This window comes from Microcaecilia unicolor, chromosome 2 (assembly GCF_901765095.1).
Source record: "Microcaecilia unicolor chromosome 2, aMicUni1.1, whole genome shotgun sequence".
Classification (NCBI taxonomy): domain Eukaryota; kingdom Metazoa; phylum Chordata; class Amphibia; order Gymnophiona; family Siphonopidae; genus Microcaecilia; species Microcaecilia unicolor.
In genome coordinates this window covers 650,686,160-650,712,544 of record NC_044032.1, presented here as the reverse complement: position 1 = coordinate 650,712,544, position 26,385 = coordinate 650,686,160, and the positions used below count along the sequence as shown (strand labels likewise).

General features: G+C 44.0%; 1 protein-coding gene across 1 annotated transcript in view; it reads left to right on the top strand.

Moving 5' to 3' along the window:
* Positions 1 to 495: 495 nt before the first annotated feature.
* LOC115462248 (zinc finger protein 665-like) overlaps positions 496 to 26,385 on the top strand; it is a 72,772-nt gene continuing 46,882 nt past the window's right edge. Inside the window, exons 1-2 of the mRNA XM_030192260.1 lie at positions 496 to 565; positions 1,775 to 2,014. Of these exons, the coding sequence (XP_030048120.1) occupies positions 496 to 565; positions 1,775 to 2,014 (310 nt within the window). The remainder of the gene's footprint in view (positions 566 to 1,774; positions 2,015 to 26,385) is intronic.

Here is a 26,385-nt window from a genome sequence, read left to right as displayed (position 1 = left end):
CAGCAATCGTCGGGTCTCCCCTAATGTCACAGAGGAGAGGTTCCAGATATAGTAGAAACAGGAGGGGGAACAAAGGACATCCTTGTCTGGTTCCCCTGCGTACCCGAAAACTAGGAGATTGTGACCCATTCACCAACACTCGGGCTACCGGATCTGCATAGGACCATCCAGAGAGTCCCACAAAGCGTAGCACTACGAAAAGATAGTCCCAGCTCACCCAGTCGAAAGCCTTCTCTGCATCCAGTCCCACCAGCAGCAGTGGCTGTTGAGAAGCCTTCGCCTTGCTCACTGCAAGCAGCGCTCTACGAACATTCAGACCTGGGTGTCATCCCCTGACAAAGCCTACCTGATGGTCTCCCACCAGGGTAGGAATATGAGTGGCTAGTCTGTCCGCCAAGATTCGGGCTAGGATTTTCACGTCTACGTTGAGGAGGAAGATCGGGCGGTAGGACCCTAGTAAATCCGTGGGTTTACCTGGCTTAGAAAACCAGAACAATGAGCGCCTCGTTCGCTCTAGCAGGCAGCTCACCGCCCATCATCGCCTCCTCAAAGAAAAGAGTGAGCGGTACAATTATTTTATGCACCAAAATCTTATAATACTCTGAGGAAAAGCCATCCAGGCCCAGGGCGGTGCCCATTGATAAAGATTTAATGGTCTGTTGAACTTCCTGAGCACAGAGAGGAGAACTCAGCCGCGCGCTAGCTGCAGGTGAGAGAGGGTTGGCACACCCGTGGCTCTCAGATGTACAGTTAATGAGGGACCACTCTGCTGTTGTTAGATAGTTTTAATGTTTGGGTTGTTTTGGTGGTTATCTGTTATTGCTTGCTGTACTTTTTCATCTGGTTTTTCAAACATTCACTGTTCATTTTCATGATAATAAACCAATAGTTTATTAGTTCTGCCGTCCTGTACTGACTAAGAATCCTGGTTTGTGTTTTGGGTTTGCTTTCTAGAAACTGTGGAACTCCTGGAGTGTGGCCCCCAGTGTCCTAGAAATTACCAGAGAATAATCTGAGAGTGGGAGACTAGCTCAGAGGCAAGCAGGACACAGTCGGTGGGAGGAGGGTTCTAGTATAGAGCACATGCCCAGGTGCAGGCGGTCCTGAGCAATGTTGGAGACAGACCCTCCAGGTGGCCACAGGGTTAACCTCAGGCGGGCGCTAGGCGTTTGGTTACAATAACACTTTGTTTTTATAGTCCGCAATACCTCGCAGTTCTGTGTGGGTTACGTACAACGAGACTAGACAAACCAGAAATTACAGCATATTAACATGAATTAAAACTAATATGTTCATTTCCTTCCATAATTCTGAAACAAATCTGTTTTGAGCTTGATGCCTGAACTATCCAGGAAGAAATTTCCTTGTCTATTTTAGCAGTTTGATACGAAAGCAAAGAGTCTATACACCTCTTTTGTATTTCACCCTTCATAGATGGAAAGTACTCTTCTACCATCTGCTGCTTGCCTTCCAGTAATAAATCCTACCTGATCAGTGACATAGAGGCAAAAAACACATCCTCACTGGGATGTATCCTATCCAGCTCTGTAGCTTTTTCCACTTTCAGGTTTTCGAGCCCCCCCCCCCCCCCCCCCCCCCGGCTCTCCTGACAATGCTCCATCTTTTCTTCCTCTCCCGGTTCTACCTCTAGTCCAGGTGCTCCAGTGAATTTTGTGGGGTAGGAGCACATTCTCCTCGTTCCTGCCCACCTTAAGTATATCCTTTTCCATAGCTGTAAAATGAATGATCGTACTCTTTCTATTTTATCCAACAGATGATGGATTTGGGAATGAGAGTGAAAGAGTGAGAATGTGTGATGAGCAGCAGAAAGAGGAATGGAAACACAAAGACTCCTCCAGAGACAGCACAGATCCTTCAGCAGACTGTGAAGGAGGTATCGGTAGCATAATACCAACTGGTGAGAAAGCAGCAGTTCAGAAAGGAGAAAGATTTGAAAGACAAAAGAGAAACTGTAGCTTTTTCCCAACACTTGAACAACCTGGAAGACTCAACGGTGAGAGAGATTTTAAAAGGGCTGATGTTTGGGAAACCTTTACTACCGACTCCAATTTTATTGAGCACCACATAAGTGGGCTTAGGACTGAAGTTCATGACTGTCAAGGTATGCATAAAACTAACCCATCTGGATACTGTGAAAAACCATTTCAATGTTCTGAATGTGATAAATGTTACGCAAGCAAGGCGAACTTGGAAACCCACCATATGACTCATACAGGAGAGAACCCATTTCAATGTTCAGAATGTGAGAAATGGTTCTCAACCAGGACTTGGCTGAAAAACCACATAAGGATTCATACAGGAGAGAAACCGTTTCAATGTTCAGAATGTGATAAATCCTTTACCTGTAAAAGTCATCTGAAACAGCATGGAACAACTCATACAGGAGAGAAACCGTTTCAATGTTCAGAATGTGATAAATCCTTTACCTGTAAAAGTCATCTGAAACACCATGAAAGAACTCATACAGGAGAGAAACCGTTTCAATGTTCAGAATGTGATAAATCCTTTACCAGTAAAAGTAGTCTGAAACAGCATGGAAGAACTCATACAAGAGAGAAACCATTTCAATGCTCAGAATGTGAGAAATGGTTCTCAACCAGGACTGGGCTTAAAAACCACATAAGGATTCATACAGGAGAGAAACTGTTTCAATGTTCAGAATGTGATAAATCCTTTACCTTTAAAAGTCATCTGAAACGGCATGGAACAACTCATACAGGAGAGAAACCGTTTCAATGTTCAGAATGTGAGAAATGGTTCTCAACCAAGGCTGAGCTAAAACTTCATGAAAGAACTCATACAGGAGAGAAACCGTTTCAATGTTCAGAATGTGATAAATCCTTTACCAGTAAAAGTAATCTGATACAGCATGGAAGAACTCATACAAGAGAGAAACCATTTCAATGTTCAGAATGTGATAAATCATTTACCTGTACAAGTAATCTGAAACGGCATGGAAGAACTCATACAGGAGAGAAACCATTTCAATGTTCAGAATGTGAGAAACGGTTCTCAACCAAGGCTGAGCTAAAACTTCATGAAATAACTCATACAGGAGAAAAACCATTTCAGTGTTTAGATTGTGAGAAATGGTTCTCAACCAAGGGTAAGGTAAAACGTCATGAAAGAACTCATACAGGAGAGAAACCATTTCAATGTTCAGATTGTGAGAAATGGTTCTCAACCAAGGCTGAGCTAAAACTTCATGAAAGAATTCATACAGGAGAGAAACTGTTTCAATGTTCAGAATGTGATAAATCCTTTTCCCGTAAAGGTAATCTGAAACAGCATGGAAGAACTCATACAAGAGAGAAACCATTTCAATGTTCAGAATGTGAGAAATGGTTCTCAACCAAGACTGAGCTAAAACTTCATGAAAGAACTCATACAGGAGAGAAACTGTTTCAGTGTTCAGAATGTGATAAATCCTTTATCTGTAAAAGTCATCTGAAACAGCATGGAAGAACTCATACAGGAGAGAAACCATTTCAATGTTCAGAATGTGAGAAATGGTTCTCAACCAGGTCTGGGCTGAACAATCACAAAATGATTCATACAGGAGAGAAACCATTTCAGTGTTCAGATTGTGAGAAATGGTTCTCAACCAAGGGTAAGGTAAAACGTCATGAAAGAACTCATACAGGAGAGAAACCATTTCAATGTTCAGATTGTGAGAAATGGTTCTCAACCAAGGCTGAGCTAAAACTTCATGAAAGAACTCATACAGGAGAAAAACCATTTCAATGTTCAGAATGTGAGAAGTGGTTCAGAACCAAGGGTGAGGTCAAAATTCATCAAAGAACTCATACAAGAGAGAAACCGTTTCAATGTTCAGAATGTGATAAATCCTTTACCTGTACAAGTAATCTGAAACAGCATGGAAGAACTCATACAGGAGAGAAACCATTTCAATGTTCATAATGTGATAAATGGTTCGGAACCAAGGTAAACCTGGAATGCCACAAAACGATTCATACAGGAGAGAAACCATACGTGTTCCTAATGTGATAAATGTTTCAGAAGGAAGGCCAAGAAGAAAGTTCACGAAAACTCATACGGAAGAAAAAAAAACATTTAAATATTAAGTATGTGATAAGTGTTTTAATAAGAAGGTCCAATTGAAATAGCACAAAAGGACTCAAATGGGAGGGAAACCATTTAAATGTTTAGAAGGTGATAAATGTTTCAGAGGGAAGAACTATCTGACTGGGCTTGCAATAAATCAATATTCAAGATGTTATAGATGTTTCAAAAGCAAGGGGTTACTGTCAGATAGGAAGGTCAGAGCAGGCCAATGGCCTGGACAAACAACTAGGAATATCTGAAAAGAGGGATTGCGTAGGCCTGTCACATAGTTTAAGGCATTAAGACATGCCTAAGAACAAGGACGTGGACCAGTATGTATGAACTGTGTGGCAGTTCAGTAGAGAGTGTACAGGAGTTCATTGCACTTTAAGTATTGTAAAAATGGTAACATTATAAGCTCTTCTGGACAGGGAGTTACATATATGAATTATATTAGCTTTACTTATATAAATTACATTAAGGTAAGCCTGTATGGAGATATGTACTTTAACATTTATTCTGTTCATTATTACCACTGCGTCTAAGCTTGTATTCTAAGCAGATAAGGAAAGTACCAGGAGCAAACTGTCTCTGCATTGTTAAGAATTTAGAGAAAGAACTGTAGCTGGACATGACATAGAAACAAGTTAGAAGATGGGAAAGATGGTTATGGAATATGGGAGGGGTGGAAACTAAGTGGAAAAGACAGATAAGCAAATGAGAAGAAGAGGACAGATAGACAGTGGCGTACCGAGGGCGGGGCGGTGGGAGCGGACGGCCCTGGGTGCAGCTCGTGAGGGGGTGCTGCCTTGGATGTCTTCCTCTCCCCCCCGACTGGTGCAGTGCTGCCGTCTTTACCCCTCCCCCCCTGGTGCGGTGCTGTATGGGTGTCCTTCCCCCACCCCCATCCCCCAACTAGTGCGGTATCGCTCTCCCCCTCCGCTCCTGCACATCTTTCAACTTCGAGGCTTCTGGCAGCAGCATCACCAATGTAAGTGCTACCTTCTGCCTGCCCCGGAAGCACCCTCTGTACAACTTCCCGCATAGCCCCCCTCCTGATCTTTCTCTTTCATCTTTCAGTAGCTGCTTGCACTCTGCCCTTGATTTTTGTCTGCTGGTTGAAGTAAGAAAAATAAAGAATCTTGCTGAATTTGACAGCTGGTTGTGTGAGAATTTTTTGGGTAAGACGTCCCCATCGCAGAGGTGGTGTGAAGGGGTTAAACCTCACAGTGAGTGTATGGTGGGCTGGTAAGGGAGGCCGATATGCAAATGGCATATAGTGAATCATACAAAAGAGAAACCATTTAAATGTTCCTGAATGTCATACTGAGCTGCAACGACATGAAATGACTTATACAATAAACCAGTTCAATATTCTAAATGTTTTATTATTATTTATTATTTGTTGCATTTGTATCCCACATTTTCCTACCTATTTGCAGGCTCAATGTGGCTTACAGAGATTTGTTATGACACAGTCATTACATGATAATAGATACAGTTGGTAGTTTGTAGATTAAGTGAGGTCAGAGAGAAGAGGGAAGGAAGGTGTTAGGCAGGATAGTACCGAAGGTGGACTTTAGTAACTGGGTGGGTTGGTGAGGTATTTTGTAAGGCTATGGGTTCTCTTTGTAGGCCCTGTTGAAGAGGTATGTCTTCAAAGATTTGCGGAAGTTGGTTATTTCTTCAGTAGCTTTCAGGGCTGTGGGTAATGCATTCCACAACTGTGTACTCATGTAGGAAAAGGTAGTGGCGTGTATCAGCTTGTATTTTAGTCCTTTACAGCTGGGGAAGCGCAGATTGAGAAATTTGCGAGATGATCTTATGGCGTTACAAGCTGCAATGGCCTATAGCAGTGATGGCGAACCTTTCAGAGACCGAGTGCCCAAACAGCAACCCAAAATCTAATTATTTATCGCAAAGTGCCGGTACTCATTATGGGTGGGGTCACCACATATGACTCCACCCCTATGATAGCCACACCCCTTACACCAGCCATGGCGCATATAAACAGACATCATTGAAATATTATACTAGTATAGGAGAAAAATAACATGATTTTCTTTCATTATAAATCATTTCTGTAAGCTGTTACAGCTCCAGTATACCCAGTGCAAAATAAGACAGCAGATGTAAATTCTCAAATTGGACATATTCCAAACACTAAAATGAAAATAAAATGATTTTTTCTATCTTTGTTGTCTGGTGATTTTGTTTTTCTATCCATATTGGTCCTAGTCACTGATTCTGCTGCTCTCTATCTGTTCTCTTAACTCCGTTTCCAGGGCTTCCTTTCCATTTATTTCTTTACTTTCCTCCTTTCTTCTTCATTTCTTGCTCTCCATCCATGTCCAGCAACCCTCCTCTCCCCTCCAGCCACAAATGTCCAGCCACACTCCTCTCCCCTCCAGCCACCCATGTCCAGCCACTCTCCTCTCCCCCCTGCCCTCCCATCCAGCCACCCTCCTCCCCCCCCTGCCCTCCCACCCGCCCTCCCTCCCAGCACCAGGCCTCCCTCCCACCCAGCACCAAGCATCAGGCCTCCCTCCCACCCAGTACCCAGCAGCACCCAGCATCAGGCCTCCCTCCCACCCAGCACCAGGCCTCCGTCCCTCCGTCCCTCCCAGCACCAGGCCTGCCTCCTGCCCTCCCTCCAACAAAACAAGCATCAGGCCGCCCGCCCATCTTCCCTCCCACCCAGCACCAGGGCTCCCCTCCTCCGAAATTTAAAAGGCATACCTTGGGGTTAAGGCGGCGCCAGCAGCGAAAAGCATGTTCTTCGCTCGGCGCACCTTCGGCCTTCCCTTCTGTCTCTCAAGCTCTGGTCATAGGCGGGACCAGAGCTTGAGAGACAGAAGGGAAGGCCGAAGGCACGCCGAGCAAAGAACACGCTTTTCGCTGCCGCTGCCAACGCCACCTTAACCCCGAGGTACGCCTGGGAGGGAGGGAGGGCAGGCAGGCGGCCTGGTGCTTGGTGGGAGGAAGGGAGGCCGGCCTGGTGCTCGGAGGGAGAGTGGGTAGACCAGCGACTGCACGCATGCCAAGGGAGAGGGCTCTGCGTGCCCTCTCTGGCACTCGTGCAATGGGTTCGCCATCACTGGCCTATAGGGTCTCACTGGAGAGAAAAATGGTTTAAAAGAAATGTATAAAGGGACCATTTTACTGAAGTGCAGAAAGCCTATTGCAGGCTCGCTGCATGGCAATTCGGAAGTACCGCTGGTCTGTAAGGTGTGTTAAGCCACTGATCTGCAGAGCTTCTACCGCTCCTGAGGTCTTTTTCCTCCATTACCACAGATAAAGTGTGTTGATTCGGGTGCATATGTATTTTGATTTGTAATGTTCAAAGTAGGGTAATAATTAAGGTGTTTCTCACTCCGGTTTGTGTTTGGTAATTCCTAGTTTTTTTTTTTGTGGGGACTTTTCATCATCTTGTTGTGTAATTGTCACATGTGACATAAACCATTGAAATGTTCTAAATATGAAAACTCTTTCAAAAGAAAAGCTGAACGGAAATGACATGATCTTACTCACACAGCATTTGGAGGCAGCCACAGGGAAGGTTTTTTTTCTTATTTGTAATTTTACCATTCAAAGTAGAGAAATATCCAAGAATAATTCAAAAATTAGAAAAATAATAATAAAGGAAAAGATACATAGGCTTAGTCCACATCTAGGAAAGTGCAGTAGGCTAACGAGGAAGCTGGAGACTCAAGAGGGAAATGGAAACACTGGAAAGCAGAGCAGGTGATGCAAATATATTCATCTATCACTCCGAAACCTCAAAAACCATTACATTTCAGGAACTGATTAGCAACAAATGGCTAGAAAGGTAAGGAGGGGTGACAAAAATTTCTTCAGGTATATTAGTGAAAGGAGAATGACTAAAAAGGGAATTGTGAGACTAAAAGATACTGCAAACCGCTATGTAGATAATGATGAAGAAAAGGCAAATTTGCTAAATAGATACTTTTGTTCTGTTTTTACTGAAGAAAATCCGGGAGAAGGACCGCGATGGACTGGTAAAAGTTCATTTGAGAATGGAGTGGATATAGCACCGTTCACGGAAGAGAGTGTGTATCAACAACTAGAGAAACTAAAGGTGGACAAAGCCATGGGACCGGATGGGATCCACCCCAGGATATTGAGGGAGCTCAGAGAGGTTCTGCCGGGTCCTCTTAAAGATTTGTTTAATAAATCCTTGGAGACGGGAGAGGTTCCGTAGGAGTGGAGAACAGCGGATATGGTCCCTCTTCACAAAAGTGGTGATAGGGAAGAAGCTGGAAACTACAGGCCGGTAAGGCTCACTTCGATTATTGGAAAAGTAATGGAAGCGATGCTGAAGGAAAGGATAGTGAATTTCCTGGAAGAAAATGAGTTGCAAGATCCGAGACAACATGGTTTTACCAAAGGGAAATCGTGCCAAACGAATCTCATTGAATTCTTTGATTGGGTGACCGGAGAATTGAACCGTGGACGTGCTATAGACGTAATCTACTTAGATTTCAGCAAGGCTTTTGACACGGTTCCCCACAGGAGGCTCTTAAATAAACTGGATGGGCTGAAGATAGGACCCAAAGTGGTGAACTGGATTAGGAACTGGTTGACGGACAGGCACCAGAGGGTGGTGGTGAATGGAGGTCGCTCGGAGGAGGGAAAGGTGAGTAGTGGAGTGCCTCAGGGATCGGTGCTGGGGTTGATTCTGTTCAATATATTTGTGAGTGACATTGCCGAAGGGTTAGAAGGTAAAGTTTGCCTATTTGCGGATGATACTAAGATTTGTAACACAGTGGACACCCCGGAGGGAGTAGAAAACATGAAAAAGGATCTGAAAAAGCTAGAAGAATGGTCTAAGGTTTGGCAATTAAAATTCAATGCGAAGAAATGCAAAGTGATGCACTTAGGGAGTAGAAATCCAAGAGAGGCGTATGTGTTAGGCGGTGAGAGTCTGCTAGGTACGGATGGGGAGAGGGATCTTGGGGTGATAGTATCTGAGGATCTGAAGGCGATGAAACAGTGTGACAAGGCGGTGGCCGTAGCTAGAAGGTTACTAGGCTGTATAGAGAGAGGTGTAACCAGCAGAAGAAAAGAGGTGTTGATGCCCCTGTACAAGTCATTGGTGAGGCCCCACCTGGAGTATTATGTTCAGTTTTGGAGGCCGTATCTTGCTAAGGATGTAAAAAGAATTGAAGCGGTGCAAAGAAAAGCTACGAGGATGGTATGGGATTTGCGTTACAAGACGTATGAGAGACTTGCGGACCTGAACATGTATACCCTGGAGGAAAGAAGGAACAGGGGTGATATGATACAGACGTTCAAATATTTGAAAGGTATTAATCTGCAAACAAACCTTTTCCGGAGATGGGAAGGCAGTAGAACGAGAGGGCATGAAATGAGATTGAAGGGGAGCAGACTCAAGAAGAATGTCAGGAAGTATTTTTTCACGGAGAGGGTGGAGGATGCTTGGAATGCCCTCCCACGGGAGGTGGTGGAGATGAAAACGGTAACAGAATTCAAACATGCGTGGGATAAACATAAAGGAATCCTGTGCAGAAGAAAGGGATCCTCAGGAGCTTAGCCTAGAATGGGTGGCAGAGCTGGTGGTTGGGAGGCGGGACTAGTGTGGGCAGACTTATACGGTCTGTGCCGGGGCTGGTGGTTGGGCAGCGGGGATAGTGCTGGGCAGACTTATACGGTCTGTGCCAGAGCTGGTGGTTGGGAGGCGGGGTTGGTGGTTGGGAGGCGGGGATAGGGCTGGCCAGACTTATACGGTCTGTGCACTGAAGAGGACAGTACAAATAAAAAAAGTAGCACATATTAATTTATTTTCTTGGGCAGACTGGATGGACCGTGCAGGTCTTTTTCTGCCGTCATCTACTATGTTACTATGTAAGTACCGGTTTATCAGAAAGAAACAATTCCCCAAAAGGCATTTACGGGGAAATTTAAGGAAAAAAGTTGCTCCCACAGCCAAAACTTTACTTTGTGGGAACTGCTTTCTACATAATTGCTTCTGCCTGGAGACATCAGGAAACAAATAAATTTTGGTGACCACATAAAGGTACATTTTTTTTGAGAAATATAATTTAAGAATATTGGGGGGGGGGGGGGGGGGTCAATTTTAGAGGAAAATTTAACCAGAAGAGTAGCTCTTTTTTGCTATCAAATCCTGTGAGGACTCCAAAAATTAAGATAAATCAGGACTATTATTTATTTATTTGTAGCATTTATACCCCGCTCTTTCCCGCTCGATAGGTTCAGTGCTTGGCCCATTTCACCCTCTTATCTGGATTGAGCTTCTTTGAACATAAAATATACCCTCGACAGTTAGAACAGCTGCATGAGGATACCCAACAATATTCTTTAGATACATTTTCAGAAGCTGTAAAGGAGCCAGATAATGTTACTAAGCTGCAGTAAAAGGGGGCCTGCACTAGCGTCAGTGCGTATTTTTGATGCTTGCAGAGTCCCTCATTTTACCGTACCCCCAAAACGAAATGGCCGTGCAATAAGGATTTAGGTGGCAGTAAGGGTTCCGTCACTAAGTCAGCGGTAACCCCCTGCGGAAATATTTTTCCAATATTTCTGCTAGCGCTGGAAATGCTGCGCCTTCACGGTGGAACTGCCACCGGTGGTAATTCCAGATTGCTGCATGGCAACCCTTTAGTTAACAGGACCCCTGAGATTTTATTTTCCAGAGCTTCCAGGTGTGAATGAATCGGCCAACTGTCCTTAACAGCAGAAGCTGCAGTGGATTGCAAGGTAACAACAGTTTGTTCAGTCTTTCGAAATGCTGTTTCAACTTTTATAAGTCTCTGATCCATCTCTTTCGTTTTAACCAAACGTTCTTGAGAGAATTTACACAATGAAGGAGTAGTTCCTTGTATCGCTTGTTCAATCCTCTTTATAACTTGCCAACTATCTTGAAGCTAAACCACTCCTTTCTTAGTAGAGAATTGCACAGAGACAAAGTTTGTCCCCGTCCCGTACCCGTGGGCTCTGTTCTCATCTGTAGAAGCCTCGAACACATATGATTTTATATTTAAATCTTTTTATTAAAGTATAAAAAGGAACAAGATGCTGTGCAACTGTTGTTTATAAATCACCAATAGAAAACAATAAGAAAAACAAGCAACTTGTCTTCTCAGAAGATGTGCTGGTAGCAGGATGTACAGGATCCCCCATGCAAATTTTGCTAGTTGTGGCCAGCATGTTTGCTTATTTTTCCAAAAAATCAAAATATTGTTGTCTGCATCACTCAAATATGAATAACATTCCAGGTCATTAAGAGGCTTCAAAGTAGAAAATGACACAGGGGCAAAGTTTGTCCCTGACCCCAGGGGCTCTGTCCCCATCCTTGCCCCTTCCCCGTGAGGTTTACTGGCCTGTAGTTTCCAGCATCTTCTCTGTCGCCACTTTCGTGAAGAGGGCTCACAGCTGTTCTTCTCCAATTCCACAGGGGACATGGGGTGGCAGAATAGACAGAGGCTATGTTCTTTCCAAGAAGAAAGTCTTTATTTCTTACCAATAACAAAGCAATTATGCAATAACAAATAGCAAAGCAATCAGGCACTAACAAATAGCAATTTGTTATGAGAGGGAGAGAAAAGCCACTGCTGTAAAGATTTACTCACTGTCGGTCATCCCAGCCTCTGACTAAATATAATGCAACCGTGGCTTATATACTTTCTGTACAATGGAAATTCCCTCCCAAATCATACAGTTTGCAATTTCAGCTAATTTCTGTCTTACTTCATTGTTTACATATAATGAAACACACTATCTGAATGTTATAGAACACAGAACATGATATTTAAATGTTTGTGGAACACAGCAAGTCCAAGGTTTCTTGTAGTCGTCACTTTGCTACAGGAATCTCTCCAGGACCCAGGTCTTATCATTGTTTTGTCTGGTAACCTCAACACATCTTCGCTTTCAAACTGTGTATTCATTTTTGTGTCCTTGTGATGTAGAGTTAGTGGCACCACTCTGTCAGGGAGGGGTAAAAGTGCTCCTTGCTGGATCATCATGACCTCAAATTCACAGCTTTCAGCAAAAAGTACAGAAAATGCAGTACTCAGGCATTTTTAAGTTTGAGCTTTTAGCTATGCATTTCATGGGTCATAACTGACCTGTCAGTGCACAGAAAAGTGCAAATCAATTCATTCCCCTCTTGATGATTGAGAAATCATCACCTGTACAGATAATAATTGTGATTCCGCAGAGTGCCCATTCGATGTCCATTGATGAAGGGTACAATAGTTGGAAAAGGAAGGAACCCAAACTAAACCTTTCCATGCCTGGGGAGCTGAAATAAGCTCTAGAAGGAGAAACTCATGTAACCAATAAGCGGCTAAACCAGAAAAATGTTAAAGATAAAATTAAACATTACATTCAATTGTACTATTAGAAAGAAGTTTGAAGACAAGCCCACGAGCACAGGGAATAAAGCAACAGACAATTAAAGCAAAAACTAAAATGACAACCAAAGTGGAGGTCAAAATAGACATAAGAAAGATTTTCTAGTTACCAAAGATTGTATCCCACCAGGATGTCCAGCTAGTATCAATACCTGAATTGGTAGCTAATTCGTTGGCTAAAGCAGAAAGGCATTGTAATGCCTTCATAACAGAACCATCAGGGTCAGTATTATTGGGAATAAAAGTACAACAATGAGCATGAAGTACAATACAAACATCACCATCTTTGGAAAGAATTTGATCAAGAACAAATCTATTTTCCCAGGCTACTCGACTAGTGGCACCAAGTTGATCCGCTAAGCCGTGAATGGCATTTCTAGTAAAATTTATGAATCTTTGCTGATTATAATAAATGTAATTAATCCAAAAGAAAGTAGATTCTAGACCTGCCTATACCTGATTTCTGGCCTTAAATTGATCAGGTATCCCTCTTGGAACTCCTATAGCGTCTAGATTGACAGTGTCATCAAGAGAGTTAGGAACATGTCTTTTGACATGAGATACCTGGTGAGGATTGCCAATTACAATGGGTATAACTAACTGTATGAGAGCACATATACCAGGCCATTGTAATGGCAAGAGGGGATATAGAATTTTGGTCCCGCAATACCACCATACATCAGAACATGGGTTAGAGAAGCAAGAGAGCAGATCATTAGGAGAGAGGGACCTGTAGCGCCACCACAGAGGACAGAGCCAGAGGAGCCACAGAAAGTGTGAGTCTGGGATGGGGGATGGAGGGAGCCGGAGCAGATCGGATTGGATAAGAGCTGCTGCAACCACGTTGTTGTGCTTAATTGTTGGTAGCATTTTGATTTAATCTTATTTATATTTTCAGACATACTAGCCAGCTTCTGCAGCATATGGATGTACTAGAGAAAATATAACTTTTTATAGGTAGAATAGTAATTTGTTATAAATCGTAATTAGTGTGTCATTTGGAGGAGGGGCTGGTTACAGGGACACCCTAGCATGTGTGCAGAGATTTTTTTTTCTCCTAGTAAAAGGTCCACTAAAACAGACATCACAGTATGAGAATCAGATGCTCAACATTCAGAGGTTCTATCTATTCATTTACTTAATTTTTGGCATTTTATCCTACATTAAACATGAATTAGATTGGAACCTGGGAGCATTTAAAATCTTTCTTTTTTTCTGGAGAGATTAATGCATTGCCCCCTCCCAGGCTCTCTCCCTGGGTATAGCCAGCCTTGCAATTTAGGAGGTGGCACAGAGGTGGACTGGGGCCTCTGCACCCCTCCCCCCCCCCAAAAAAAAATTGGAGGGCTGGCTATCCCGGGGAGAGAGCCTGTTAAAAATTTACCAGCATACCACTGTATCAGTAGCACAGTGTTTACTTGGTTCAAATCCTATTTGTCAGACAGACGACAATCAGTTCTCTTCAGCAATGAACTGTGGGGTGCCACAGGGAGCCATATTGCCTCCAATTTTATTTAATATCTTGTCAAGCCTCTGGCTGAGCTGCTTTGGTCAATGGATACAAAATTCTTGATATATATATATATATGTCACGTTTCTGGATGAGTGAGCCCTTGGACCTCGTTGGAACAGCACTGACTGTCTGCCCAGGGGGCAGGAAGACTGTACTACTACTATTACTTAACATTTCTAAAGCATTACCAGGGTTGCTCAGCGCTGCACAATTAACAAAGAAGGACAGTCCCTGCTCAAAGGAGCTTACAATCTAAAGGACAAAAAGTGCAGTCAATCAAGATTGAGGCAGTCTAGATTTCCTGGATAGAGGTATAATGGTTAGGTGCCCAAAGCGACATTGAAGACGTGGGCTTTGAGCAAGGATTTGAAGATGGGTAGGGAGGGGTAGGTGAGTCCCTGCAGAAGGAATTGCTCCAGTAGAGGCATCAAGGAAAGCAGGAAAGTGTACCCAGAACTGGAAACTGACAGTGTGTTTGAAGCAGAAGCTATGCTGGAGCTGGAACCAGGACTGGAAGCAGGAGCTGTGCTACATCCTCAGGCATAAGGTCAATGGCTGGCGGTAAGGTCGCAGACCCAAAATGGATGCGCGGCAATTTTGATTTTGCCGCACATCTGTTTTGGCAAAAATGTTTAAAAAGGCCTTTTTTACAGGTGTGCTGAAAAATGGATTGGCGTAAGTCGGTGTTTCTCTGTTCCCAGGTGAGGCAACTAGGGAAAATGATCTATGCCTTCTCCTGACATGTGGGGCTCCCTCAGCTAAGAATCTGGGTTGTCCCCTCCTTTGGACCTTATCTTCTCCGCCTGTACCCCTCCCCCCCTCTCTGTTCCCTTATCCCCTTCTTCACAGTATCCATGGCGGTATGTACTGCATCAAGTCGGTGTTTCTCTGTTCCCAGGTGAGGCAACTAGCTGTTTTTCAATATTATATGATTTATAGCTCCTTTATGGGATTTCTTCCTTGCTTTTGCGCGATGCCGTCAGTCCATTTAATACCGTGATTGATCGAACCCGGTGGAGGGACATGGTTTTGTCAGGGTGATGTTTTCACACAAGAATTTTGCAGCCAGAGGTCTTTCAGCATGATGTATGCACCGTGTCCCACGCAATGTGCCGCTTCTTTATCGCAAACCACGGTGATTGTTAAGACAGCTCTCTCCCCACATTTTAGACACCAGACCATGATATAGTATGAATAGTAGTATTGTATGTCTTGCAAGCACTTTATCTTTATATTTATCATGCTTGGTGTTTATATCATTTCAGGTTCTTTTATTTTGATAAGAATCCTGGATTGTTACAGTTTTATTTATTTTTTTAATAGAGTGGACTGACAATACACTAATACATTTTGAGTAACCGCTCATGTTATTTCTGCTGTCCTGTTGGTAAGCCTTGTTTTCCTTTTCCTTTTCTGTGGTCTCACCACCATGTGGATGTTGCTGTTTTATATTCTGTTACTTAGTTTTTATTATCACACATTAACCACCTATTTCACATTTCACTTTAATGTATGTCAGTAGACCTTCACATTCACTTCAGTTTACTTCATAGGTACACATGTTCACCACAATGAATGTCACATTGTATCAGGGTGCATTTATGTCTCTGTTTTCTTGTACACGTGTTATTCTCTATTGAATTCTGTTTATTCTGGATTTTGGTCACAGTACAGTTTTAATGTTGGGCCAGAAGGCTGCTAGGCTGCATAGAGAGGGGTATCACCAGCAGAAGAAAGGAGGTTTTGATGCCCCTCTACAAGTCGTTGGTGAGGTCCCACTTGGAGTACTGTGTTCAGTTTTGGAGGCCATAAAGGTGGTAAATAAATCTTAATAAATAAATAAATAAATAAAGATGTAAAAACACTGGAAGCGATGCAAAGAAAAGCTACAAGAATGGTATGGGATTTGCATTGCAAACTTTATGAGGAGAGACATGATGCCCTGAACATGTATAACTTGGAGGAAAGGAGAAACGGGGTGAGATGATACCTTGCAAATATTTGAACGTCTGTATTAATTTGCAAACAAACCTTTTCTGGAGACGAGAAGGCAGTAGAACTAGTAAATCTAGACTGAAAGCCCACCTCTTTAACGTTGCTTTTGACTTGTAACCACTCGCCTCCACCTACCCTCCTCTCCTCCTTCCTATACACATTAATTGATTTGATTTGCTTACTTTATTTTTTGCCTATTAGATTGTAAGCTCTTTGAGCAGGGACTGTCTTTCTTCTATGTTTGTGCAGCGCTGCGTACGCCTTGTAGCGCTATAGAAATGCTAAATAGTAGTAGTAGTAGTAGTAGACATAAATTGAGGTTGAAGGGGGGCAGACTCAGGAGTAATGTCAGGTGGATACGTGGAATGCCCTCCCACGGGAGGTGGTGGAAATGAAAACAGTAATAGAATTCAAGCATGCGTGGGATAAACACAAAGGAATCCTGTTTAGAAGGAATGGATCCAAGGAATCTGAGTGGAGATTGGCTGGCAACAGCAACACCAGTTATTGGGAAGCAAAACCAGTGCTGGGCAGACTTCTACGGTCTGTGCCCTGATCGTGACTGAATAGATATGGATGGGCTAGAGTGTAAATTTGAAGGGGCTTCGACATTAACTTCAGAACTCTTCTACAGTCTGTACCCTGAGATTGGCTAAGAGAAATCAAGCTGGGGTATACATATAAATTATCGCATACCATGTAAAATGAGTTTATCTTGGGCAGACTGGTTGGACCCGTACAGGTCTTTATCTGCCATCATTTACTATGTTACTATGTTATATGCATATCCTTATCTACTAAAAGCTTTTAACAAAGTTCACAGTCAGTAAATGTTTAAGCTGTTTTGTATAGTATCTTGCCCTAGACATGACATTAACATTGGTCAGCAAAAATACATGTTTTGTTCCATTCTCAAGATGCCCCTCCTTCTCCATGACCTTAAGCAAGCTTCCATAACCGTCTCCACCCCCACAGACATCTGTGTCTCAGTAAAGGGCCCACTTTCCCTTCTCCCATCACTTGCCCAACAAATCACACTAAATGCGTAAACGGGTCCAGTCTAGTCAGGAGGAGTGTAATTGGCCATAGTTGTGATGATAGTTGAATAGATTTGATGTTATAACTATATTGAAATTATGTTACCCATATTTTGATATCCTATTTGACTGTTGACTGGAAGATAAAGGAGCTTGAACAGGAAGGTATATTTAAATATCTAGGGCTGGAGGAAGGAACAACTATCGAGCAGAAATCGCTGAGAGCAAAATTCAGTAAAGAATATTATAAGAGATTAAGGGGCTCATTTTCAAAACAAAAGCATCCAAAAAATGTCATTTAAGGTGGCAGAAGGACGTTTTTCTCTCAAAAATGTCCAAGTTGCAATTCTGACGCCTCAGTTTTGCTTCACAGTTCGTCCATATTTCAAGAGGGCCATGCTGAGATGTGTACCCAAGTTTTATTGCTCCAGGAACTGACAAGATAGGAAACAAACCAACTATTATAAAAATAAAGGCTATTTACAAGCAAGTGAAACTGACAATAGATAAAAACATGATTAATGTCACGATTGTGTCCGTGACCCCTCTTTTGACTCATCTTTTCTGCTGGTCAGCTCATGAGCTGACTTCTATCTGTATTGTTGTGTTTGTCCTGTGTGTTCCAAGCCTCACTTTGGTGTTCAGAGTGTAGGGTTTCTACTTCCTGTGTGTTCCAAGCCTCACTTCGGTGTTCAGTGTGTATTTCCTGTTCTCCATGGACAGTGGGATCATCTAGCCACACAGTTGAAGTGACGTCAGGGTGACGTTACGGACCCAGGCTTGATTTCTTAATTAGGGTGCCTGTGTGCACGTCTGCCTTTAGCCTTAATCCGTTGTTTGTCAGCTTTGTGTTCTGCCTAGTCTGCCTTGCTTGTTCTAGTCTCCTCTACCTTAGCTTCTGCCACTGTTCTGTTGTTTGTCTGTGTGGGTCAGCTTTGTATCCTGCTTGTCTCTGCCCTGGTTGTCTTCAGCTATAGTCAGCTTCTGTTCCCCTTCTGTTTGTATCTGCCCTGTCTTCAGCTTTGGTTCTGACCCTGCTTGTCTGTCTTTTCCCTGGTAGTCTTTAGCTCCAGTCCCTTTCCTGCTTGTTTCCGCTCTGTGTGCTCCTGTTTCTGCCAAGCTTGTTTGGAAATCCTGAATCCTAGATCTGTTTGACAGAAAATATTTGTATTATTTTGACTTATAAACCACTTGTCCCTGAAACATGCTCAAACAACATAGTAACATAGTAGATGACGGCAGAAAAAGACCTGCATGGTCCATCCAGTCTGCCCAAGACAAACTCATATGTGTATACCTTACCTTGAATTTGTACCTGTCCTTTTCAGGGCACAGACCATATAAGTCTGCCCAGCAGTATTTCCCGCCTCCCAACCACCAGTCCCGCCTCCCATCACCGGCTCTGGTACAGACCGTATAAGTCTTCCCTCCCCTATCCTCGCCTCCCAACCACCACCCCCTCTTCCCCCCAACTGCTCCGCCACCCAATTTCAGCTAAGCTTCTGAGGATCCATTCCTTCTGCACAGGATTCCTCTATGCATATCCCACGCATGTTTGAACTCCGTTACCGTTTTCATCTCCACCACCTCCCGCGGGAGGGCATTCCAAGCGTCCACCACCCTCTCCGTGAAGAAATACTTCCTGACATCTTTCCTGAGTCTGCCCCCCTTCAATCTCATTTCATGTCCTCTCGTTCTACCGCCTTCCCATCTCCAGAAAAGATTCGTTTGCGGATTAATACCTTTCAAATATTTGAACGTCTGTATCATATCACCCCTGTTCCTCCTTTCCTCCAGGGTGTACATGTTCAGGTCAGCAAGCCTCTCTTCATACGTCTTGGAACGTAAATCCCATACCATCCTCGTAGCCAGGGCCGTGCCAAGGGTCTCTGGTGCCCCCCTGCAGACTATCAGTTGGCGCTCCCCCCCCCCCCCCCCCCGGTTTGGCACAAGATGCAAAGGAAATAGGAGCTGAAAGATGGAGTGCATCTTTGTGGGATTGCTGAACAAATAAAGGGTTTACAACCACTTAGCTTTATGTTTCAACATTTTTATTGATGAGGAAATAAACATGGTATAACAGATACCATAAAATATAAAACTTCAACAGTACAATGGAACATCACATATAAGTATTGAACAGACCATCATCAAATTTTTATACTTTTCCCCCTCTCCGCTGTATGTGCCAACCAATATTGGGGATAGTGTGTTTAAACTTCAGACCATGTGTACTTCCAAGGCAACTCACAGTAGGTTAAGGAGCAAACTTCGCCCCCGTGGACTAAGTCCTTGTATATATCGGCCTCATATTGACATTAACTGTTTTTTTCTTTTCGGGGCTCCCTTACAACCACTTAGCTTTTCGTGCTTTCATGTTCACGAAATTAGTAATTAAATCTTTGATATCTAACTGGGCACATATATCATTCTCAATAGCAATCATGGCAAGGCTTACAAGCCTTTCTTGCGAAATACTTGATCGCAAATAATTTTTTATGATTTTTAACCGTGAAAATGATCGCTCACCACTTGCCACACTGACAGGAATTGTCAGCAATATTCTTAGAATGATGCTCACATTTGGGAATGGGAGGCTATTTGATAGAACAAATTTTAGAGTTTCAAAAGGAGTATGAAAATGGCACAATTCGGTCTTAAACAGATCTTTAAAGGCACATAGTTCATCATACAGTTCAGTTCCATTGATGTCCTTATTATCACCATCTGATAAATGAAGTTGCAAATCATTGCAATACTGTTGGAGCTGTTCATGATCTGTTTCGGCAAGTTTATTTATGTTGTACAGCAATTTGAATTGATTGTAGTGTTGTTGTAATTGATCAAATCTTTCACTGAGAGAAGTCATTGCAACATCCAAAATTGTAAAGAAAAAATTTACACGAAATTTATTTTCAGGTGATTGAGGCGATTCATCTTCTTGTTCATACTGGAACTGTTTAGTCTTCTTCCTCCGACGGATTTGAGCAGTGGCTTTGAACTCCGGTTCCCCCTCAACGTCATGACAAATTTGCCGAGCAGTTTGAAGCAATGACTCATAACTGGAATCAGTACGGTAGTTAGAAATAAACGTTTTTAAGTTGTTAATGGCTGTCAAAGCAGTTGCAACATTTTCACTTTTACTATGAAGAATCTTACTGACTGGATTGATATGATTCAACAGGTCATGCCACAGGATGAGGGAACACAAGAACTGGAAATCCTTCAACTTGGTGCTCAAAATATGCGCTTCATATTTTGATTCATTGTCATATTTCTCATCACTAAGAATCTCATACAGAGCATCATAGATTTCTCCAATTTTGTGCCTGAGTGGCTGCAGAGCATCTATGCGACTTTCCCAACGAGTTTCTGAAAGAGGTTTCAATGTCAGAGAGGGAACGTGCTTCCTGAGAACTGCCCAGCGCTTCGTTGATGACGAGAAAAACTTATATAACTCTTGAACTGTTCCAAAGAAGCCAATGGTCTCATGATTCACTTTGGCAGCATCATTTATAACTAAGTTCAGGCTGTGAGCTCCACATGGAATGTAGGAAGCACGAGGGTTCATGTTTAAAATCAGCCTCTGCAGCCCATTACATAAGTACATAAGTACATAAGTACATAAGTAGTGCCATACTGGGAAAGACCAAAGGTCCATCTAGCCCAGCATCCTGTCACCGACAGTGGCCAATCCAGGTCAAGGGCACCTGGCACGCTCCCCAAACGTAAAAACATTCCAGACAAGTTATACCTAAAAATGAGGAATTTTTCCAGTCCATTTAATAGCGGTCTATGGACTTGTCCTTTAGGAATCTATCTAACCCCTTTTTAAACTCCGTCAAGCTAACCGCCCGTACCACGTTCTCCGGCAATGAATTCCAGAGTCTAATTACACGTTGGGTGAAGAAAAATTTTCTCCGATTCGTTTTAAATTTACCACACTGTAGCTTCAACTCATGCCCTCTAGTCCTAGTATTTTTGGATAGCGTGAACAGTCGCTTCACATCCACCCGATCCATTCCACTCATTATTTTATACACTTCTATCATATCTCCCCTCAGCCGTCTCTTCTCCAAGCTGAAAAGCCCTAGCCTTCTCAGCCTCTCTTCATAGGAAAGTCGTCCCATCCCCACTATCATTTTCGTCGCCCTTCGCTGTACCTTTTCCAATTCTACTATATCTTTTTTGAGATACGGAGACCAGTACTGAACACAATACTCCAGCTGCGGTCGCACCATGGAGCGATACAACGGCATTATAACATCCGCACACCTGGACTCCATACCCTTCCTAATAACACCCAACATTCTATTCGCTTTCCTAGCCGCAGCAGCACACTGAGCAGAAGGTTTCAGCGTATCATCGACGACGACACCCAGATCCCTTTCTTGATCCGTAACTCCTAACGCGGAACCTTGCAAGACGTAGCTATAATTCGGGTTCCTCTTACCCACATGCATCACTTTGCACTTGTCAACATTGAACTTCATCTGCCACTTGCACGCCCATTCTCCCAGTCTCGCAAGGTCCTCCTGTAATCGTTCACATTCCTCCTGCGACTTGACGACCCTGAATAATTTTGTGTCATCGGCGAATTTAATTACCTCACTAGTTATTCCAATCTCTAGGTCATTTATAAATACATTAAAAAGTATTTATACATTTCTTTTCCCTTTCATATTGGCTCCGTTGTCGTAGCCTTGACCCCTTATATCACCAATATTAAGATTCCAGGTGCGCAGTTGACTGATAACAGTGTCACACAGACCCTCTCCAGTTGAATCATGAACTTCTAGGAAGCCTAGGAAATGTTCTTCAATGTCTACATTTCCTTCTTTGCAGTTAACAAAGCGAATAATAACAGTCATCTGCTCAGTGTGACTGACATCTGGTGTACAATCCAATATTATAGAATAGTACTTTGCTGTTTTGATTTCAGATAAGATCTTCTCAGTGATGGCATTGCCCAAAAGCGAAATAATTTGATTTTGTATGCGATTGCTCAAATAATGGATTTTGGATTCCTCTTTTACAGCCCTCCTTATATGTGCTGCCATGACAGAATCAAACTTTCCAAACACTTCAACCAGTTTAAGAAAGTTGCCATTATTTCTTTCAAACAGCTTTCCAGATGTGCCTCGTAGAGCCAGACATTGAGATCCAAGAAATTTGATTATTTCGATGAGCCTTTCAATTACATCTGACCAATGTTTTTTTTCTAGCTCATACAGCCTTTGTTGCTGTGAATCAAGTGTAGTTTTGTTTTTCAGATTCTTTTTGAAGTCGATCCACATTTTTGAATGTTTCATATGAGCTAGACTTGTTTCATGTGTAAGCAGTGCTTTGGATAAACTCCTCCAGTTGTTGTAGCCAGTCGATATAAAACTACTCGATGATTCACTTGGATCTGTTGGTGAAAACAGTTTGCAGCAGAAACAGAACACGTGATCTGTGGAAACCGAGTACAGTAACCATGGTCTTGGCAAAAGTTCACCATTTTCCATTTTTCGGTTGTAGTATATATCGCTGAACTTGCGTCCACTAGAGTTTGCGGGATACAAAATGCCTTTCTTTTGAACAGGTCCTGATTCTGTGAGAATAAGTCTTACTTTGTCAGTGAGTTTTGGCCATTTTGCTGGATCAGATAGCTCAGGTGCCAAGGAATCTGAAGGGCTTGATCCAGAGGTACTTGTACCTGGTTGGGGGTCTTCCTCCTCCTCCTCCTCATCATCATCATCAGTGAGAATAAATGAACAGGAATCTTCTGATTGTTGGCTGGCAATGACTTTTTTCGTTGGGCTTGATCCAGAGGTACTTGCACCTGGTTGGGGGTCTTCCTCCTCCTCCTATGAGAGTACTCACCAGTCACTTTTAATCGTTTGACAAAGCTATATATTGCTCCTGCTTGCTTCTGGATGGCTTCTTCTTTTGCTGCTTTTCTTTTTCTGTTTTGCCAACCTGACAGTTTCTTTTTAGTTGCCATCACAACCACGACCAGTTTGTGTGAACACTCAAAAGCTCTTTGACTTTTATACTAAAAACAAACCAACAACAACAAGAATCATTGTCAGTTTGCAGCATGAATGTGTCTGTATAACACAGAGTGTGTGTGTCTCACAGACAGAGATCGTGTGTGTGTATGTGTGAAAGTGACAAAGGGGGGCGTAATTGTGAGGGTGCGGGAGAGTGTGCGTGTCTCACAGACAGAGATCGTGTGTGTGTGTGTGTGTGTGTGTGTGTGAAAGTAAGGGTAGTGGGGTTGTTTTTGACGACTGGTTGTTGTGTTGTAGCGGATGGTGTGGACGTCGGTCAGGTTTCCTCTTACCTCTTGTGCTGTTCTGATGGATGTTCAGAGCGCAGGGCAGGCTAGCAGGATTAGCAGTCTTCCCAAAGTGTACCACTTTGCACTTGCCAACATTAAATCTCATCTGCTATTAAGATTCCCAGTCTTCCAACTTCCTAAGGTCTTCCTGCAATTTTTTACAATCCGCATGCATTTTAATAGATTTGAATTGTTTTGTGTCATCTGCAAATTTAATTTCCTCACTCATCATTCCCATTTGCAGATCAGTACAATATAGCATCGGTCCCTTTACAGATCTAGAATAACACAGCTTTAGAATTTCAACATGACATTTAAATGAACTTTAGTTGGTGCCAGTCAAGTTAGTATTAAGGTGTAAAAGTACCTACATTCAATCTACATATAATAAATATAAAGGTAAAATTATGTATAATCATACCTGATAATTTTCTTTCCATTAATCATAGCTGATCAATCCATAGACTGGTGGGTTGTGTCCATCTACCAGCAGGTGGAGATAGAGAGCAAACTTTTGCCTCCCTATATGTGGTCATGTGCTGCCGGAAACTCCTCAGTATGTCGATATCAAAGCTCCATCCGCAGGACTCAGCACTTAGAGAATTACACCCACGAAGGGACACTCTGCCCAGCTCACCACCGCCGAAACGGGGGAGGGGAATTAACCCAGCTCATCCCCACACAAGTGGGGGAGGGGAATCCGTCCAGCTCATCCCCGCGGAGCGGGGGAGGGACACCACACCCGCCGATGCGGGGGGATCTGGCTTATCCTGCAACCGCAACCGCGGGAGGAGCTGACTGACCCTAACACCGCCGAAGCGGGAGGGGTACAAAGCTGCCCTACAGCCGCACGAAGCGGGAGGGAGTGCCGGCAGAATTTAAAGTCTCAATCCAGCCCCGTAAAACGGAGGGGAGAGGAATGCAGCAGCTCACTGTAACACAAACTCGTCTTAACTCTTGAAGAATCCAAGTGAAAAAACTTGAACATGAAGTCTTTCTGAAGTAACTGAAGACTAAACTTGAACCTGAAATGCAACCAGAATAAAAACAGTACAGATATCTGGGAGGGGCTATGGATTGATCAGCTATGATTAATGGAAAGAAAATTATCAGGTATGATTATACATAATTTTACCTTCCATATCATCAAGCTGATCAATCCATAGACTGGTGGGATGTACCGAAGCAGTACTCACTCAGGGCGGGACATTGAAATCCCTGACCTCAACACTGAAGCTCCAAACCGGGCCTCCGCCCGTGCAGCCACAGTCAAACGGTAATGCTTAGAGAATGTATGAGCCGAAGCCCAAGTTGCCGCCTTGCATATCTCTTCCAAGGAGACGGACCCGGCCTCTGCCATCGAGGCCGCCTGAGCTCTTGTGGAGTGAGCCTTCAGCTGGATAGGCGGCACCTTCCCCGCGGCCACATAAGCCGCTGCAATGGCTTCCTTGACCCATCTTGCCACTGTAGGCTTAGCAGCCTGCAGACCCTTACGAGGACCTGCAAACAGGACAAACAGATGATCCGACTTCCGGAAATCATTGGTCACTTCCAAGTATCTGATGATGACTCGTCTCACGTCCAGATATTTAAGAGCAGAGTACTCCTCTGGGTAGTCCTCCCTACGAAAGGAAGGGAGACATAGCTGCTGATTCACATGGAAGCGAGAAACAATCTTGGGCAGGAAGGAAGGCACTGTGCGAATAGTCACTCCTGCCTCAGTGAACTGCAGAAAAGGCTCTCGACATGAGAGCGCCTGGAGCTCGGAAACTCTTCTGGCTGAAGTGATAGCCACCAAAAAGACTGCTTTCAACGTCAGGTCTTTCAGAGATGCCCTCGACAAGGGTTCAAAAGGCGGCTTCTGCAATGCTCTTAGCACCAGGTTGAGATTCCACGCAGGCACCACTGAGTGTAGAGGAGGGCGCAGTTGATTAACTCCCTTGAGAAAGCGCACCACATCTGGCTGCGAAGCCAGTGAAGCACCCTTCAGGCGGCCCCTGAAGCAAGCCAGAGCCGCTACCTGGACTTTAAGGGAACTGAGCGACAGGCCTTTCTCCAGACCTTCTTGCAGGAACGCCAACACTGAAGAAATTGGAGCAGTGAAGGGAGAAAGTGAGCCTGCTTCACACCACGCTGCAAAGATACGCCAAACCCTGGCGTAAGCAGTAGAAGTAGAGCGCTTCCTCGCTCTTAGCATAGTGGCGATGACCTTGTCTGAGAAGCCCTTCTTTCTCAGACGCTGCCGCTCAATAGCCAGGCCGTAAGACCAAAGGGGGAGGGATCCTCCATCACCACGGGACCCTGATGCAACAGGCCCTGCTCCACTGGCAGCTGCAGAGGATCGTCGACTGAGAGCCTGATCAAGTCCGCATACCAGGGACGTCTGGGCCAATCCGGACCCACCAGGATTACCCTGCCGGGATGCTTTGCCACCCGGTCTAGTACCCTGCCCAACATGGGCCAGGGCGGGAACACGTAGAGAAGCTCTTGTGTCGGCCACTGTTGGAGAAGAGCATCTACTCCCAGGGATCGAGGGTCCCGTCCTCTGCTGAAAAAACGCGGCACTTGGCAATTGGCCGATGACGCCATCAGATCTAGGCTCGGCTGGCCCCAGCGCTTCGTGATGCCCAAGAACGCCTGAGCAGAGAGCTGCCACTCTCCGGGCTCCAAGGTATGGCGACTGAGAAAGTCCGCCTTGACATTCATGACTCCGGCAATATGGGCCGCTGAAAGCTGCTCCAGGTTCGCTTCCGCCCACTGGCAGATTCATAGCCTCCTTGGCTAGAGGGGCGCTCTTGGTACCTCCCTGGCGGTTGACATAGGCCACAGCCGTGGCATTGTCCGACAGGACCCGTACAGGCTTCAGCACCAGTACCGGGATGAACTCCAAAAGCGCCAACCGAATGGCTCTGAGTTCCAGGAGGTTGATAGACCACTTTGCTTCTGCAGGAGACCAGAGCCCCTGCACTGTCCTTCCCAAGCAGTGGGCTCCCCAGCCCGACAACGAGGCGT